The 14,345-nt window shown below is 42.4% G+C and overlaps 1 protein-coding gene across 7 annotated transcripts in view; it reads left to right on the top strand.

Annotated features, from left to right (window-relative positions):
- The window catches only part of AFF1 (ALF transcription elongation factor 1), a 250,846-nt gene extending 236,513 nt beyond the window's left edge, over nucleotides 1-14,333 (top strand). For all 7 annotated transcript variants that reach the window (XM_082726634.1, XM_082726638.1, XM_082726635.1 and 4 more), the window contains 5 exons: nucleotides 3,856-3,992; nucleotides 4,583-4,651; nucleotides 5,492-5,629; nucleotides 7,715-7,911; nucleotides 8,902-14,333. In XM_082726634.1, coding sequence (XP_082582760.1) covers nucleotides 3,856-3,992; nucleotides 4,583-4,651; nucleotides 5,492-5,629; nucleotides 7,715-7,911; nucleotides 8,902-9,023 — 663 coding nt within the window. In that variant the 3' untranslated portion in view covers nucleotides 9,024-14,333. The remainder of the gene's footprint in view (nucleotides 1-3,855; nucleotides 3,993-4,582; nucleotides 4,652-5,491; nucleotides 5,630-7,714; nucleotides 7,912-8,901) is intronic.
- The last annotated feature ends 12 nt before the right edge of the window (nucleotides 14,334-14,345 follow it).

Genomic DNA, 14,345 nt, shown 5'->3' with positions numbered 1-14,345 from the left:
ATCATGACCTGAGCCGAAGGCAGTTGCTTAACCAGCTGAGCACCCAGGTGCCCCATGGATCAGTGGGTTTTAACAAGCGAGGAGTAATGGGTTCTTCGCGAAATTATTTGCTTTGACTCAGTCTGAATGTGGGCGAATATACAGGGTACCTAGTGACAAGTTTTGTATCTTAATGAATGGAAGTTAAGTCTACCTGGTGCTGTTTGATTTAATACACGAGGGCTTCCTCTTGCCACTGAGTCAGTTCTTTGGATGTGGGAGACGTGTTCTGCTGTTGAAAGTCGATCAGTTTGTGTTCAGCCTGAAAGATTTTGGAAGCTGAGGTAATCTGTTGCTCCAAAATTATCTCCAAGCCCTTGAGATAATAACCCGAGGGAAGAGTAAGTAGACAAGTGCCCTTAGGTAAAGTTTTAAGATGAAGGTAATAATGATTGCAGTGTTGGTAAACATGCTTTTACAAAATGAGCTCTCTTTACCCAGTGGCTGTTGGAATTTTCTGGGAAGTGGTGCTTTTGTTGTTAATTTCATCCATAATTAAATGTGCTCTTACATTGCTGTGGCAGTATAATTAGATAATGCCAGCCCTTTGTCATCTTCAAACATCTAAAACTCAGGGGGCTTTTATTTATTTAATGTTTTCTCTGAGCCTCAGCCCCTGCAAATACCATCTATTGAACCTTGGGGGGGGTGAAGAGCAGGGTGCCCCCCCACCCCTGCCCCAGGTCCTGGCTTGTGCTCTCAGCCGCAGTTTGTAGGCAGCTCTCTCTCAGAGCGGCTGGGGAAGCCTGGACCAAAACCCTGTTATCAGCCCCTGTTCATCAGGGTGGGATGTTTATCAAGTCCTTGCTGTGGGGGATGCTTACTGTGGGTCAGAGGTAAGCCTCTACCTATAGACCCCTCTCCAGAGTGGCCTGGTTCCCAGGACCCTAGGACGGCCGGATTACGATGAAGACGGCCACGTCTACACCAAAGGACAATGTTTTTTCCATCTCTGCCTTCCAGAGGCAGAGCTCCCCAAACTTGGTGCCAGAACTGTAAGAACCTTTTGAGGTCTGCAAAAGAGTAAATACTCAGTACTTTGTCAACCGGTTGTCTAAAACTTAGGTTGACGTTGTACGCTTTCAGCCACTGGATTCCTTCATGATTCAAACAGTAGTCCAGGAAACTTTGTTTTTGTTTTATATAGAAATTAATTTATACAGATGTACCTCTTCTTCCTCCCTACCTAAGCTGCCCATATATCCCAGTGTGCCCAGTTCAGTCCTGCTTTATACCTTGTTGCATCTCATTTTAATACCTAATAATAGCTTATTTCACTCTGAAAATACACTGGCTTGGACAAAACCCTGAATGGGCAGCCTCTTTATTCCTCTTTAATTCTCCTTTATTTGGGGGCACCTGGGTGGCTCAGTCAGTTTGAGCATCTTTCTTCAGTTCAGGTCATGGTCCCAGGGTCCCAGGATCAAGTCCCACATCAGGCTCCCTGCTCAGTGGGGAGCCTACTTCTCCTTCTGCACCTTCTCCTTGTATGTGCTGTCAAGCTCTCTCTCCCTCTCTCTATGTCAAATAAAAAAAAGTAATAATTCTCTTTTACTTGCACAAGATCTCAGATTGGTCCCTTTTGCGTTCCACATAGTTAAGTGCACCTCTGAGCATAGAGGAATGTGTTGTTTTCTCGGCGTTACTCAATGTTGAGTAGGGAAGTGAGGACACAACTGCTTGAACACCGTCTCCAGAGCAACCCAGGAAGCTATTATAAGAATATTGTCATTGTTAGCCTTACAGAATACTTTGCTCAAAGAAGTGGATATTGGCAATTTTTTTGTTTTACTATACTTTTTTTAGTTACTATATATAGTAACTATATAGTAACTTTATATATAGTAACATGTAGTGATTTTATAGATAGTAACTATATATAACCTTGTATATAGTTACTATAGTTCTTTTTACTGTAGTTCCTTTCATTTATGAACTGAGGCCAGTATAAATCCTGGAATTGCCATGAAAGAGATGGCATTAAGTAAACAAATTTGAGGAGTTATACTCTCACCAGTGAAGCAAACCAGTAAAGCCATGTACCGCTGGTTTAGTGGGGGGCTGGGGGGGGCGGGGGAGACGTGCCAATTTGATCTTTATTCTTTGTCACTAATTTTCTTTTTCCTTTTCTTTTTTTGAAATGTAAAACACTTTTTCTTAAACATAGAAGACATATTTTTCAAGTACAAGAAGTTGACAGCACTTACTAAATATAATAATGTTTCAAGTTCTTCTTAATTTTTCTTTATTCTTCTATATCATGTAATACTAGTTTCAGGAGTAGAATTTATTGATTCGTCACTTACATACAACACCCAGTGTTGGATCACAAGTGTCCTACTTATTGCCCATCACCCATCAGGGCCACCTCCCACCCACTCCCTCCAGCAGCCCTCAGTTTGTTCTTTACAGTCAAGAGTCTGTTTTATGGTTTGCCTCCCTCTCTATTTTTATCTTCTTTTATTTTTCCATTCCTTCCCCTATGTTCATCTGTTTGGTTTCTTAAATTCCCCATAAGTGAAATCATACGGTATTTGTCTTTCTCTGTTTGACTTATTTCATTTACAGTATTACACTCTGACTCCATCCATGCCACTATAAATGCAAGATTTCATTCTTTTTGATCGCTGAGTAATATTCCATTTATATATACATATATATGTTTACACACACACATACACACTCCCCCCAACATCTTTATCCATTCATCAGTCAGTGGACATCTGGGTGTGCTTTCCATAGTTTGGCTCTTGTTGCTAATGCTGCTGTAAACTCTAGGGTGCATGTGCCCCTTTGAATCTGTATTTTTGTATAATTTAGGTAAATACTTAGTAGTGCACCTGCTGGATCATAGGGTGTTCGTATTTTTAACTTTTTGAGGAACCTCCATACTGTTACTGATTTTCTGAGCCAGACTTACTCTAGAAAAAATATTTTAGATCCACGTTATTTTTTAAAAAATTAGCAGCCCCACACCATCCTTCTTTGCCGATATGTCATCATCTCCTTATACTCCACTAGCATCTTGGCTCTTTTTAATTCTGTTTGAATGTAGCAAATTGAAAGCATTAGCAGAAACTACCGACTTGGATACAAGTGAATTGGTTGCTCTTGTAACATGTGGTGCATATGGCAAGTGTAGAGGAAAGGTGGAGGCGCCATCCCTGTCCCGGAGGAGCTGGCCATGTCCGTGACACTGCACGCCTTCATGTGTGGGTGACCACCAGGATTTGATCTCCATGTTTCTCCTTGTCCGTTAAGGGACTCTGAAGTTTTTAACCTCGCTGGCCCAGCGATAACCATGCACATTTAACCCTAACCTCCACATGAGGTTGGATAATCTGTTTGGCTCTAAAATACAGAAGACAATTATTTTTAGACAGAAGTCCTAAGATGCTCCTAAACCATAATGTTTCCTATTGCTTATATGATAAAGTTCAACACATACAAAGAAATTTGTGTCTGTATCATTCCAGGTGTGCGTAGGAAATCTGCTTCTTAGGAGAATCCCATAGTGAGTAGTTGTACACTTGTAACAATGACGTGCTTACTGCTTTGGTTTGATTATGTAGCTTAAGACTTTGAGAGAGTAGTCTTAGTAAGATTGTTTTCTTTTTCCTACTACTTTTTTGCTAAAGGAAATTTTGCAGTGGGTCAGGGCCAACAGGCTTTGGTTATTATTTTGAGTTATTCTCGGGCGTTTCCTTAGCCATAATTGACCGAAGACCGTGGAGGGAAGTTGAGGTAAAGAATGTCGTTGAGAAACTAAACAGTTAAGTCTGTCTGAGGCCTAATGCTGACCGTGTTCTTCTACAGACGGACAAGGTTGGGAAGGCTTTTAAGTACTTGGAGGCCGCCTTGTCCCTTATTGAGTGCGGGATTGCCATGGAGTCGGAGAGCCCGGCGTGCAAGGCGGCTTACTCGGTGTACTCAGAAAGCGTGGACCTCATTAAGTAAGTGCCACGTCATTTTGCCATCTTCCTTCGTGCTTCTCCCTCCTCGCCTTTACTGTTGGAATCGATGATCAGATGTAGCAGGAAGACGACTTAACAAAGGAGAGCCTTAAAGAAAGTTACTGATCCAGGTCCATCTCTTGGGCCCGACAGGAAAGTTGTATCATAGCTGAAGCGCTAGAATGGAGGGACTTGGTCCGGCTCCGTCCTTTTGCCAGGCAGACTGTGGTGCCAGGCCTTTCAGGGAGAGGCGGGTTTCTCCAGTTTGGCTGTCTTATCAGATGTGTTGGCAGCTCCGGGTCAGCTCCCTTCTTTATCTGTATTTGGGCAGGGGACTCTGTGAGGACATGAGTCTACGTGGTTTCCAGCAGGTAGACAGGCCAGAGAAGAGACGTGTTTTTGCCTGCTTTGCTGAATGGCCTGAATTACTGCTCTAAAGCTTGGGGGGTTTTTTTTCTGCATGGTTTTCATGTCTTCACGTCTTCAGGAAAATCAACATAAAACCAAGACAAACATAATAAGATGACTTTGTGCCTTGGCTTTTCTAACTGCCTTTGGTTAACCTGATGTATTTTTGCATTTTCCTATAGATTTATAATGTCGTTAAAATCCTTCTCAGACGCCTCAGCTCCACAAGAGAAAATATTTGCTGTTTTATGGTGTGTACATTTTTTTTTCACTTGTCTAAATGGTATTTGCTTTTGCATCTTTTGCTGTTACAAAAAACAATTTTTGAAATTTGTTTTCTTCACATGGAAATTAATAGTGAAAGGCAAAACAATACCAGAAAGTAGAGTGTGTGGTCAAGGAGTTCATCCCACTGATAGTTACTTTTTATGAAAGGCATCTACCGCCATTTTACTGTTGACTCAATAGATGCTTTGGTCTCATAACTTATTTATTTATTTTTTAAAAAAGATTTATTTATTTATTTGATAGACAGAAATCACAAGGAGGCAGAGAGGCAGGCAGAGAGGAGGAAGCAGGCCCCCCGCTGAGCAGAGAGCCCGATGCGGGACTCGATCCCAGGTCCCTGGGATTATGACCTGAGCCGAAGGCAGAGGCTTTAACCCACTGAGCCACCCAGGCATCCCTTGGTCTCATAACTTAAATGATATTTCTGTGTATTTGTGTTTTTCCACCAATGTTTACTTTGCGGGGAGGGACAAGAGAGAAGGGGAGGGAGAATACCTTAAGTGGGCTCCACACCCAGCATAGAGCCCAACCTAGGGCTTGATCTTAGGGCCCTGAAACCGTGACCTGAGCCGAAATCCAGAATGGGGTGCTTAGGTGACTGAGCCACCAGGCGCTCCTTTATGTCTGATTTCCTTTTGAGGATAGTGTGAACAGTAAGAGTCTTAAGACGTTTTCCTCACGTAGATAAGGAAAGCCCTTTGTGTTCCTTAGACTGTGAAAAGTAAGTTAGATGGCTTTGTGTAGTGCTGGTACTTGTGTCTACAAAAATAATACTTTACTCTCACTTCTCTTTATGTTCATAGCATGCGTTGCCAGTCCATTTTGAACATGGCGATGTTTCGTTGTAAAAAAGATATAGCAATAAAGTATTCTCGTGCTCTTAACGAACACTTCAGCGGTCTTTTCAAAGTTGCCCAGGCGCCTTCTCCATGCATTGCAAGGTAATGAAAAGTCTGATTTAAATAATTCTCAGAATCAGGTTATCTCTATATTTACCTCTTGCTTTTGCAGCCATTTGTATGACTTTGGCTTTCCAAAAATTGTGTTACATCTTTGTGCTGAACTGCTCCTTAAACTTAAATTATTAGTGTATTTCTATCTCTTCGAGAAATGGTTACAAGTCAAGGAAAGGTTACAAGCTTGCTGAGTCAGTAACATAGGAGGTAATTACAGAGAATCCCAGGTCAAAATTTTAGAGCTTTGAGGATCTACAGATACGCTTGACAACACAAAACAGAGGCAGAGCCAACTAGAGCCAAAGTCTTTTCTCTGTCTGTAGGACATGTTGTCTTGGCATTTCAGTAAATAAGAACTTTCTAGAACCAAATCCCCTTATCTAGGGTCCATGATAGTACTATTAAGAATGAAAACTATCTCTTGCTACCTCCCACCTTTGTGAACTGAAGGTGTTCATCTCTGCCATAAGATGGTGAAAAACAGAATTTTTGTGCAGGTGTTGTTAAGATGAAGTTAAAATTTTCTACCCTGTAGTACTTGCCTAGTATTTTTTTTTTTTTGAATTTGGTTATACTCCTTGAAAAGTCCCAGTTCTGATAAGTTCTGCTATTTTAAGAATATCACCTAGAAGACTGCCCCATTTCTAGCACATTCAAAAGAAGAGATTCCCATATGGCTTCTCTTTAAAAAAAAAAAAAAAAAAGTCCTGACTGAGAAGTAACTTCTTAACTCTGAAAATTTTCATGCCACTCACCTCAGATGTTAATTCTTTTTTTTTTAATTGTATTTATTTATTTGACAGAGATCACAAGTAGGCAGAGAGGCAGACAGAGAGAGAGGGGGAAGCAGGCTCTCCCCTGAGCAGAGAGCCTGATGCGGGGCTCGATCCCAGGACCCTGAGATCACGACCTGAGCCGAAGGCAGAGGCTTAACCCACTGAGCCACCGAGGCGCCCCCCTCAGATGTTAATTCTAAGTTAATAAGTTGTCAGTCACATTATTTTAGATAACTCCTTCCCCATTTGCCCAGCCAGTTTATAGCAAACACCTTTCCTCTACCAAACCTTGTTTTTAGGCACAGGGGATAAAGCAGTAAACAAAGCTGACAAGAATTTCTGCCCTCATGGAGATTGCTCTTTAGTCCTTCATGGTATATATTCTGTGGGGGACACTTGGGGTCCCTTCAGCCCCCAGGGGTGGATGGACCCAGTCATGAGGCTCCTGCTGCTTGACCTTGATCTTTCCATTACCTTTCCCATCTCAGTGTTTTCCTCATGTTTCTCACTTGAGTCCTGTCAAGGCCCGGGCAGGTAGGTAGCCAGAAGGAGAACAGGGAGAAGAGCACATCCCCTGAGGCACAGTGCCTCCTGCCCAGTCTCCTCGGAGGCGTCCTGCCCTTGGTTCAGCCAAGCACTGATTCAGTAGATCCTTAGGTAGAGCCTCCTCTGTGTTAAGTGCCAGAAATGCCAAGATTCGTAAGAAATGGTCCCAGCCTTCAGGGAAGGAAAAGGAATAGGCAGAAGAGTATAATGGGATGTGAGAAGTGCAATGGGTAAATTCATAGGTAAATGCGAAGAGACCAGTTCAGGTGGTGGCCAGAGGGAGGCCATGCTGTCTCCCTGGGTTCCAGAAGAGTGCCGAGCGTGGAGCAGGTGTCGGTCCGTGTTTGACTGGATGAGAGAATGAGGATGTAGGAGATGAGAACCATCTTCACGGGGAAGTACTGTCTTGGTGGAAGCTAGAACTGAGTGGTGGTGGCGGGGGGAAGGCTTCCAGGCTGAGGGAGTGGACTGGAAATGGAACATAATGTGCCTTCTGATTCTGTGTCCAGCGAAGGACACCTTGCTTCCCCCCAGTTACATTCTCTGTTTGATGGGCACCATCTTGTGTGTTTCCTGAAATAAATTCCCCAAATACTGAAGGTGAAAAGCATCTCTGATCTTCTGGAAGTGATTGTTTTGGCTAGTACACCTCAGAACTCGATAACTGGACTGCACTCCCAGAGACAAGTAGTCCGTAGTCTGTGGGTTTAGGTGACTGACCAGTTATCTTCTTTCTCGCGCTTTCCAGAACCACAGGCACACCGTCCCCTCTCTCTCCAATGCCTTCTCCTGTCGGGTCCCAGCCCAGTGCTGGCAGCGTAGGGAGCAGCGGAATGCCTGTCACCATCCAAAACATGACATCTTCATATGTCACCATTACTTCCCATGTCCTTACCGCCTTTGATCTTTGGGAGCAGGCTGAAATCCTTACAAGGAAGAATAAAGGTAAATGGCTCTGTGGTGGTAACTCCTGGGGCATGGGGAGCAGGAGGGAGGGACGTTGTCGGTTTGGAGTTTATGTTCCGTGTTCTGAAGAGAAGGGAATGTATAGGTATTTGCTCTCCTCCGTTCTGCCTCGTGACCCAGCCAGCCGCAGTTCTTTCTTGAGCTCTGTGGTGCGGAGTCAGACTTCCGTGTTAACTTAGGAGTGGTTGCCCCCTAGAAGTTCTGGTGTCACTATGTCAGCCTGAACTGACATGCTAGCAGAGGGGCGAGGCAAGCGGAGACGGGAAGGGACCGGCTGTCTCTGTGCACGACCAGCTTGGTCCGTGAGGTCGTGTGACCTAAATACCTAGTCACACGTTTGTTTTCAGTATCTGTTGAGAAAGACGGTTAGCAACAGTATAAGAAGTGTGGCCTCGAAAACATTCCTGAGACTTCTTTGAGAAGAAGAAACCTTGGAAAAAAGTTCGGGAGATGGGATAGTGTGTGTTGTTAGAGGAACTGCTCCCTGTCAGTCCGGCGACCACTGAGTAAATGCTGATACATAACTGCCCCAGTAATGCCGTTCCAGATTCTTTCCTGGCTGTAGGGAAGGCAGTGGCCCGCCACCTGTAGCCACTTGTATTTCTCATTGCCTCCTAGAATTTTACTTTCTTAACAGACTAATGATGCTCTTCATGTGTTGGGGGTTTGGTTTTGTTTGATTCACCCATCCAGTGACCCAGTAGTGCAGGTTGGGTATTTTCCAGCACAAGCCACCGTGCCAGGCATTATGGATTCAGCTCAAGAAACAGCCCAGGGCTTACATTCCAGTGTTGTGGAGGGACGTGGAGAACCAGCGAGCCATTACAGGAGATTGCGATTTTTTGCTGTGATGAAGTATACAGAATGTTGTGGGGATACCGTTGCTGGAACGTTGACTTTTTATGTGTCCACTTTTATTTCTGTGTGTGCAAATGTGTTTACTTGGTTTTGGTTTTGCTTTGTTTGCAGAATTTTTTGCTCAGCTCAGCACAAGTGTGTGTGCCTTGGCCCTCAACAGCAGTTTGATGGATCTGGTGCACTATACAAGACAGGGTTTTCAGCGGCTAAAACAAGCAACCAAAACACCTTAACGGAGGCCCAAGTTGATTTGATGGCTTGGGGACTTTTTTGCACATTGAAAGCCTCAAAAACAGTTCAGACGTTTGTCTCATCAAGACACCAAACTTGAGAAGAGAAGCACCATGAGATGGCCAGGACATTTGTCCACTTAAACTTTCAAGAACTTACGTGATCGTTGGTTGGACATAGTGGTTATGCAGAAGCAGAAAGGAGGAGGCTGGCCTCAGAGATGATCTTGCCTTTCCTAACTAAAGGACAGAAGTGCAATGTAGACTGAGTGGGCGTGTGAGTGGTCTAGAAACATTTCCGTACTTTTTTTAACCAGCAGGATGCAAATGGCAGATGAAATGAGGAGAAGCAGTTTCAGCTCTGAGAGCACGTTCCTGTCCCCTCAGTAGCCACCCTTGTCTAGTTGCAGAAGGAAATTTTTTAAACAATGAATTTTGGTGTAGGGTTCTGTGGATGATTTTTTTTTCTTTTACGTTTTGGGGAAATATTTGTTTAGGAAATTCTGATGGTCATCTATAAAGCTAAGTTGGGAAGGACTCCACTGTACCCCACTTTCTGCCTGTGAACAGTGGCTTTGATAAATACCAAGTATTGTCACAATTTATGAAATTGAAGGCAACTCCCCTCCCCCCCACTCCCCCATTTCCTGGAGTACCATGCGCTCACCCCAGTTCTGATTTGTCTGTCACTGCTGGGAGTCAGCGTAAGTCGGAGCAGTGGAGGGAGGAGCTGCCGCCCACGGGAAAGCCATCTTGAGCTCGCATGCACCATGGAGGATGTGGCGCTGCGGTCCCTACCCCCTGCTTCAGCGAAAGGCAGTCACCATTGACTATATTCTGAATTTTCTACCTTGGGGAAGAAGGGAACCAACATTTATACCTGACCAGATGGCTAAAGTGCTTTTTAATTTTTGTTTAAGTAGAGCTGGAATTTGAGGTGCTGATTTGTGGTCTACAGTTATGTGGTAACTCATGTTGTCTAACCAACTCACAATTTTGTCAGCAAACAAAAATGAAATCTACTTCTTAGAGAGGCTATATTTTTCTGCTACAGATTATTTTATATTTATAGCAAAAGTCGACTTTCTGAGCCCTTGATTGCCTAGGGTAAATTAACTCCCTGAGAGGATGTGGAGATTTGGGTGGTTAATTAGACTTTAAAAAAAAAAAAAAATTGTCACCGCATGCCTTCACTCCAAAATGTTCTCAATCAACTAGATTTGGTTGGATTGAAGAGGAACTGTGGCCTTCCCATATGTTGTTATTGCCATATTAGAGATACTAAACCAAGTTCATAGGGAATGATCTGAAAGGAAAGAACACAATCAAAATTCCCACATAACCATAAGCACAGATTTTTTTTTAATTGAAACTTTGAAGGTTTTTGGAAGCATTATTTTGAGTTCAGTGTTTTTAAAAGCCAATTCTTGATATCCCTTTTAGAAGTAGAATTTGCACATGTATTAAAATCGAGGAGTGAGTGTTATCACCGCCCTTGGTTCATTTTTCTCTCCCTTCATCCCATTCTGCCCCTTTACGTTTTGTTTCCTACCCAGAATGTTTGTCATTTTCATACTACTAGTGAAGAAGGGAATGCCATCTTTATAATGAAGAGGTCAGAAGTCTGTATGAGGAATGTAAGAACTCGGTGATTTGGTCAATCCATGAAAGGATGTGCAGAGGATGGAGCGGCGATGATTTTCATGTCCGAATTGTCCGTGTGAAGCCGTTCCTTCAGTGTCTTATCCAACCTGTTCTTTTTTATCTGTAGCTAGTTCAGAGGTTTGGCACCTCATGTTTAGGTGAAGGCCAGAGAGTTACGTCCAGCAGGAATATATCTGAGCATGAGAACCGTATAGATGATCTTGATGGACCGATTTCATTCACTGATGTTCTGAAGCAAAGCCATTCAACAGAACCTTCTGTTAATTGAGCAGTCATTGTCGGGGGGGTTGTGACATCGTGTCTATCTCTTAATATGGGTGAAACAGGACACCAGAATCAGGTTTATGTGATTATTTAATGTCCTTTCCCCCTTTATTCACTTGGTCTTCTCTGTCCCCTTTACCCCACCATTCCCCAGTACAAGTCACCTGTCAGTTTGGGAGGCCATGTCTTCTTCGGACAGGTTCTGATCTATGCAGACTGTGTTGGAGTGTGTGTGTGTGTGTGTGTGTGTGTGTGCGCGCGCGCGCGCATGCGTGCGTGCGCGCCATCCATGATCAACAGCACTCCTGTGACTGAAGACATTTCTGAGTCCATTTCTCAGCCACTTCTAAAAGAAAAAGGAAAACAAAACAAAACCAAAAAATCAGTTGCTTTCTCAGTGGCCTTATTCTTTGTGAGTAGTGTTTCCCCGCCCCCAACCTTTATATTGAGAATTTGTCCCTTGAAAAACTAATCAATTTGCAGAGATCAATTTGTAGTATTTTGAACATGGAATATTTCTGATTCTTACTGCATTGTACCTAAAAGGATTCCCGGTGGCTACTTTTTAAATAGAGTATGTGAAAAATAGTGGCTGATGAATCCTTAATGTTCATAGGTCTTTTTCCTGTTACAGTTGTATATAGAAATCTAGAGAATTTTAAAAATCGCTGCACTTTTTCACTGCATGCTTAAATTCCCAAAGGCAGAATTTGTACTGAGGTAGATAATTGAAAGGACTAGATTATAAAATGAGACAAATACAAAAATATCTTAAGGAGTGAAAATTGTAAAATCTTGCCTTTGGCACTACCGTTTCGTGTGTTCGTGTGCGTGTGTGTATGTATGTGTGTGTGTCTTTACTAAGAGATGGAAGAACACTGTTTTACTTTTTAAAATGTTGAGTGTTTCTGTCCTTTCTGGAGATAATTAAAATGTGAATCACTGAGCTTGAGATTTTAGCCAGACTAGGGGTCCTGCTAAAGAATGAAAGACGCTTCACTGAAATATACCAAATGACACTGGGTTAAGAATGTGAAAACACTGACCATACGCAAGCTGTGGTGAAGAAGCGAGGGTCCAGCAGGCCTGTTGTCAGGATGAGAACCGCAAGAGAATGGCTTTTACGGTACACTCAGTGAATGATACTGAGTGAAATCTGCATTTTTTTTTTTTTTAAATAAAAGGACCTTTATTTTATAGATCTGTTTTGACCAAGATACTTCGCTTTCTCCCCCAGACAAGTTAGAATACGTTTATATCCTTTAATTCCAGATCTCAGGCTTTTGAGAACCTAACATTCAACTCCTTTCTGGCTGAAAATTTGCCTTAATTGGTACCTTAAATATTCAGAATCAGGTAGTAGAATCAGGAGCTTACTATTTTGTTAGGATTCCTGCCCAATAATTTTTAGAAGCAAAAAGATGAACCATTATGTCCTCCAAAATGAACAGCTTTTGTGTCTAATCTAGAAAGGACACGTGTGTATCGTATGTATGCAAACATTCACACACACAGAGTTTGAGGCTATTTGATTTAGATGTATTCCTTGTGCCTTTGTTGACCAAATCTAGTTTTGAAATAATACTAACTTGGGGATAATGCTGTATTTATTTTGATACGGCTTTAAGACATGTTAATGTGGGTCTTGTTCCTTTTGTTCTCCTGCTTCATGAAGTTTGACGCGTATTTATTCATCTTCAGGTCAATGAATCCAGTAAGGCTTGGTTCCCTACCTCCCACCGCCGGCTCTGCTTTTTTTCTTAAGGATTTATTTTCCCCAGACACTACACAAATCTTTGAAAAACATTGCCACTTCTTCTACTACAGTCTTTACCATCAAGTACCAGTATTTCCATTTTGCTAGAGTAGTTGGGTTTCTTTTAGAAACACAGATGCAGAGATTTGCTCACTGGAAAGTGAGTTGTGTATGTGGCTCTGGAGGCGTGTGGGGATCATGGCGGTACTTCTTTTGTTCCCTTTCTGCAGTGGGTTGTCTCTTTTGATCGTTTTTGGTCCTATTGAGAATTAACAAATAGAAGGTTTCTCCTGTGCCTTTTTATCTCCTGTCATTTTGTTTGCTGGAGGTGGAGTGGCAGAATTACATGGTGTTGCGGATTTTCCTTCAAACACCGCATGTGGTATTTCTACCATATAAGCCTCCAGTCTGCAATCCAGTTGTGTTGGTTTCTCAACGACTGAGAATGATGACACTGGCCATGTTCTTGAGTTCTTACGATGAGTTGGCGAGCACCGTCTGTCTACTTCCAGGGGCTGTGAATTTCCCATTGTCCCAGGGAAATCACACTATGTTCCACTGTGCAGCAGATCTCAACAGGTACTGTGATGGGTAAGAAAGTGCCTGTATTTCTCTACCCACGAGGGCAGGAAGGAAACACAGCTCCTGTGGGCCTAGATGATACTCTACTGGCCTGAAAGGACAAGGGAATAAGACCACTGGCAGCAAGTCTGGCCCAGCTGCACTGGTAAGACCAGACGATGGCCGACCTAAGGAAGGTAACGTGCTTTGCTTAAAAGTAGATGTTTAAGTGATGCTTAACACAGGCAGTATTAACTTCGCCTTTTGTTCGGGCCATCAACGTGTATTGTTAAAATTACTGCACATCTCCCCTCAGATATCAGGTATACACTGTTCTTGTATGTGTGTGTGCGTGTGTGTGTGTGTGTGTGTGTATGTGTGTGTGTTTATAGGCATGTGTCCCAAATCTTTCTTGTTTTTTGTTTCTTTCTGAATGTGATCATGTTTTGGATGATACCTGAGCAGGGTTGCCTTTTTTTATTTATTACCATTATATATTATATTATATTATATATTTGTTGCTTTCTTATAACTTTAGAGGAAGTCAAATCTTGGTATTAAAATTGTTTAAAAAAGGAGTAAATTGGTCCAGTTGATAAATGATCACTGGTCTGAAATACGAATTTGTCTTTAGTTCTTGTGGAATAACGTGCCAGCTGTCTAGCCCACACAGTGAGTTTGTACGTAGGATAGGGAAGCAGTGATGCTCTCAATGGGAAGATGTGCAACCCAAGTGACGGGGACTCCATGTATTTTATCTACTTCAGCAATGGAACTGCGACTTGGGGCTTTTGTGAATAAAATTTAGCCGCCTTGTATAGTCCTTTGAAAGAGACATATGTGATCTGTGAAAATTATAGTTTTCTTTTTTTAGAAGAAAAATTTGCAAAAGATCTTTCCAAAGATAATGTGCCACAGATCTTTTGTTTGTTGTTCTCTGTAATGAGGATTAATTGCTGTTCAAAAAAAAAAGTAATTGACTTGTTAATCTTCAAATTCTTTCCTTTTCACAAGAGGATTGAGCTGTAAAAAAAAAAAAAAAAATTAATAAAAATTTAGAGAAATCATTGGGGTTGAAT

The sequence above is a fragment of the Mustela nivalis genome (genome assembly GCF_964662115.1).
Source record: "Mustela nivalis genome assembly, chromosome: 4".
In the NCBI taxonomy this organism is placed as follows: Eukaryota; Metazoa; Chordata; class Mammalia; order Carnivora; family Mustelidae; genus Mustela; species Mustela nivalis.
This window is presented reverse-complemented; position numbering and strand designations above follow the sequence as displayed.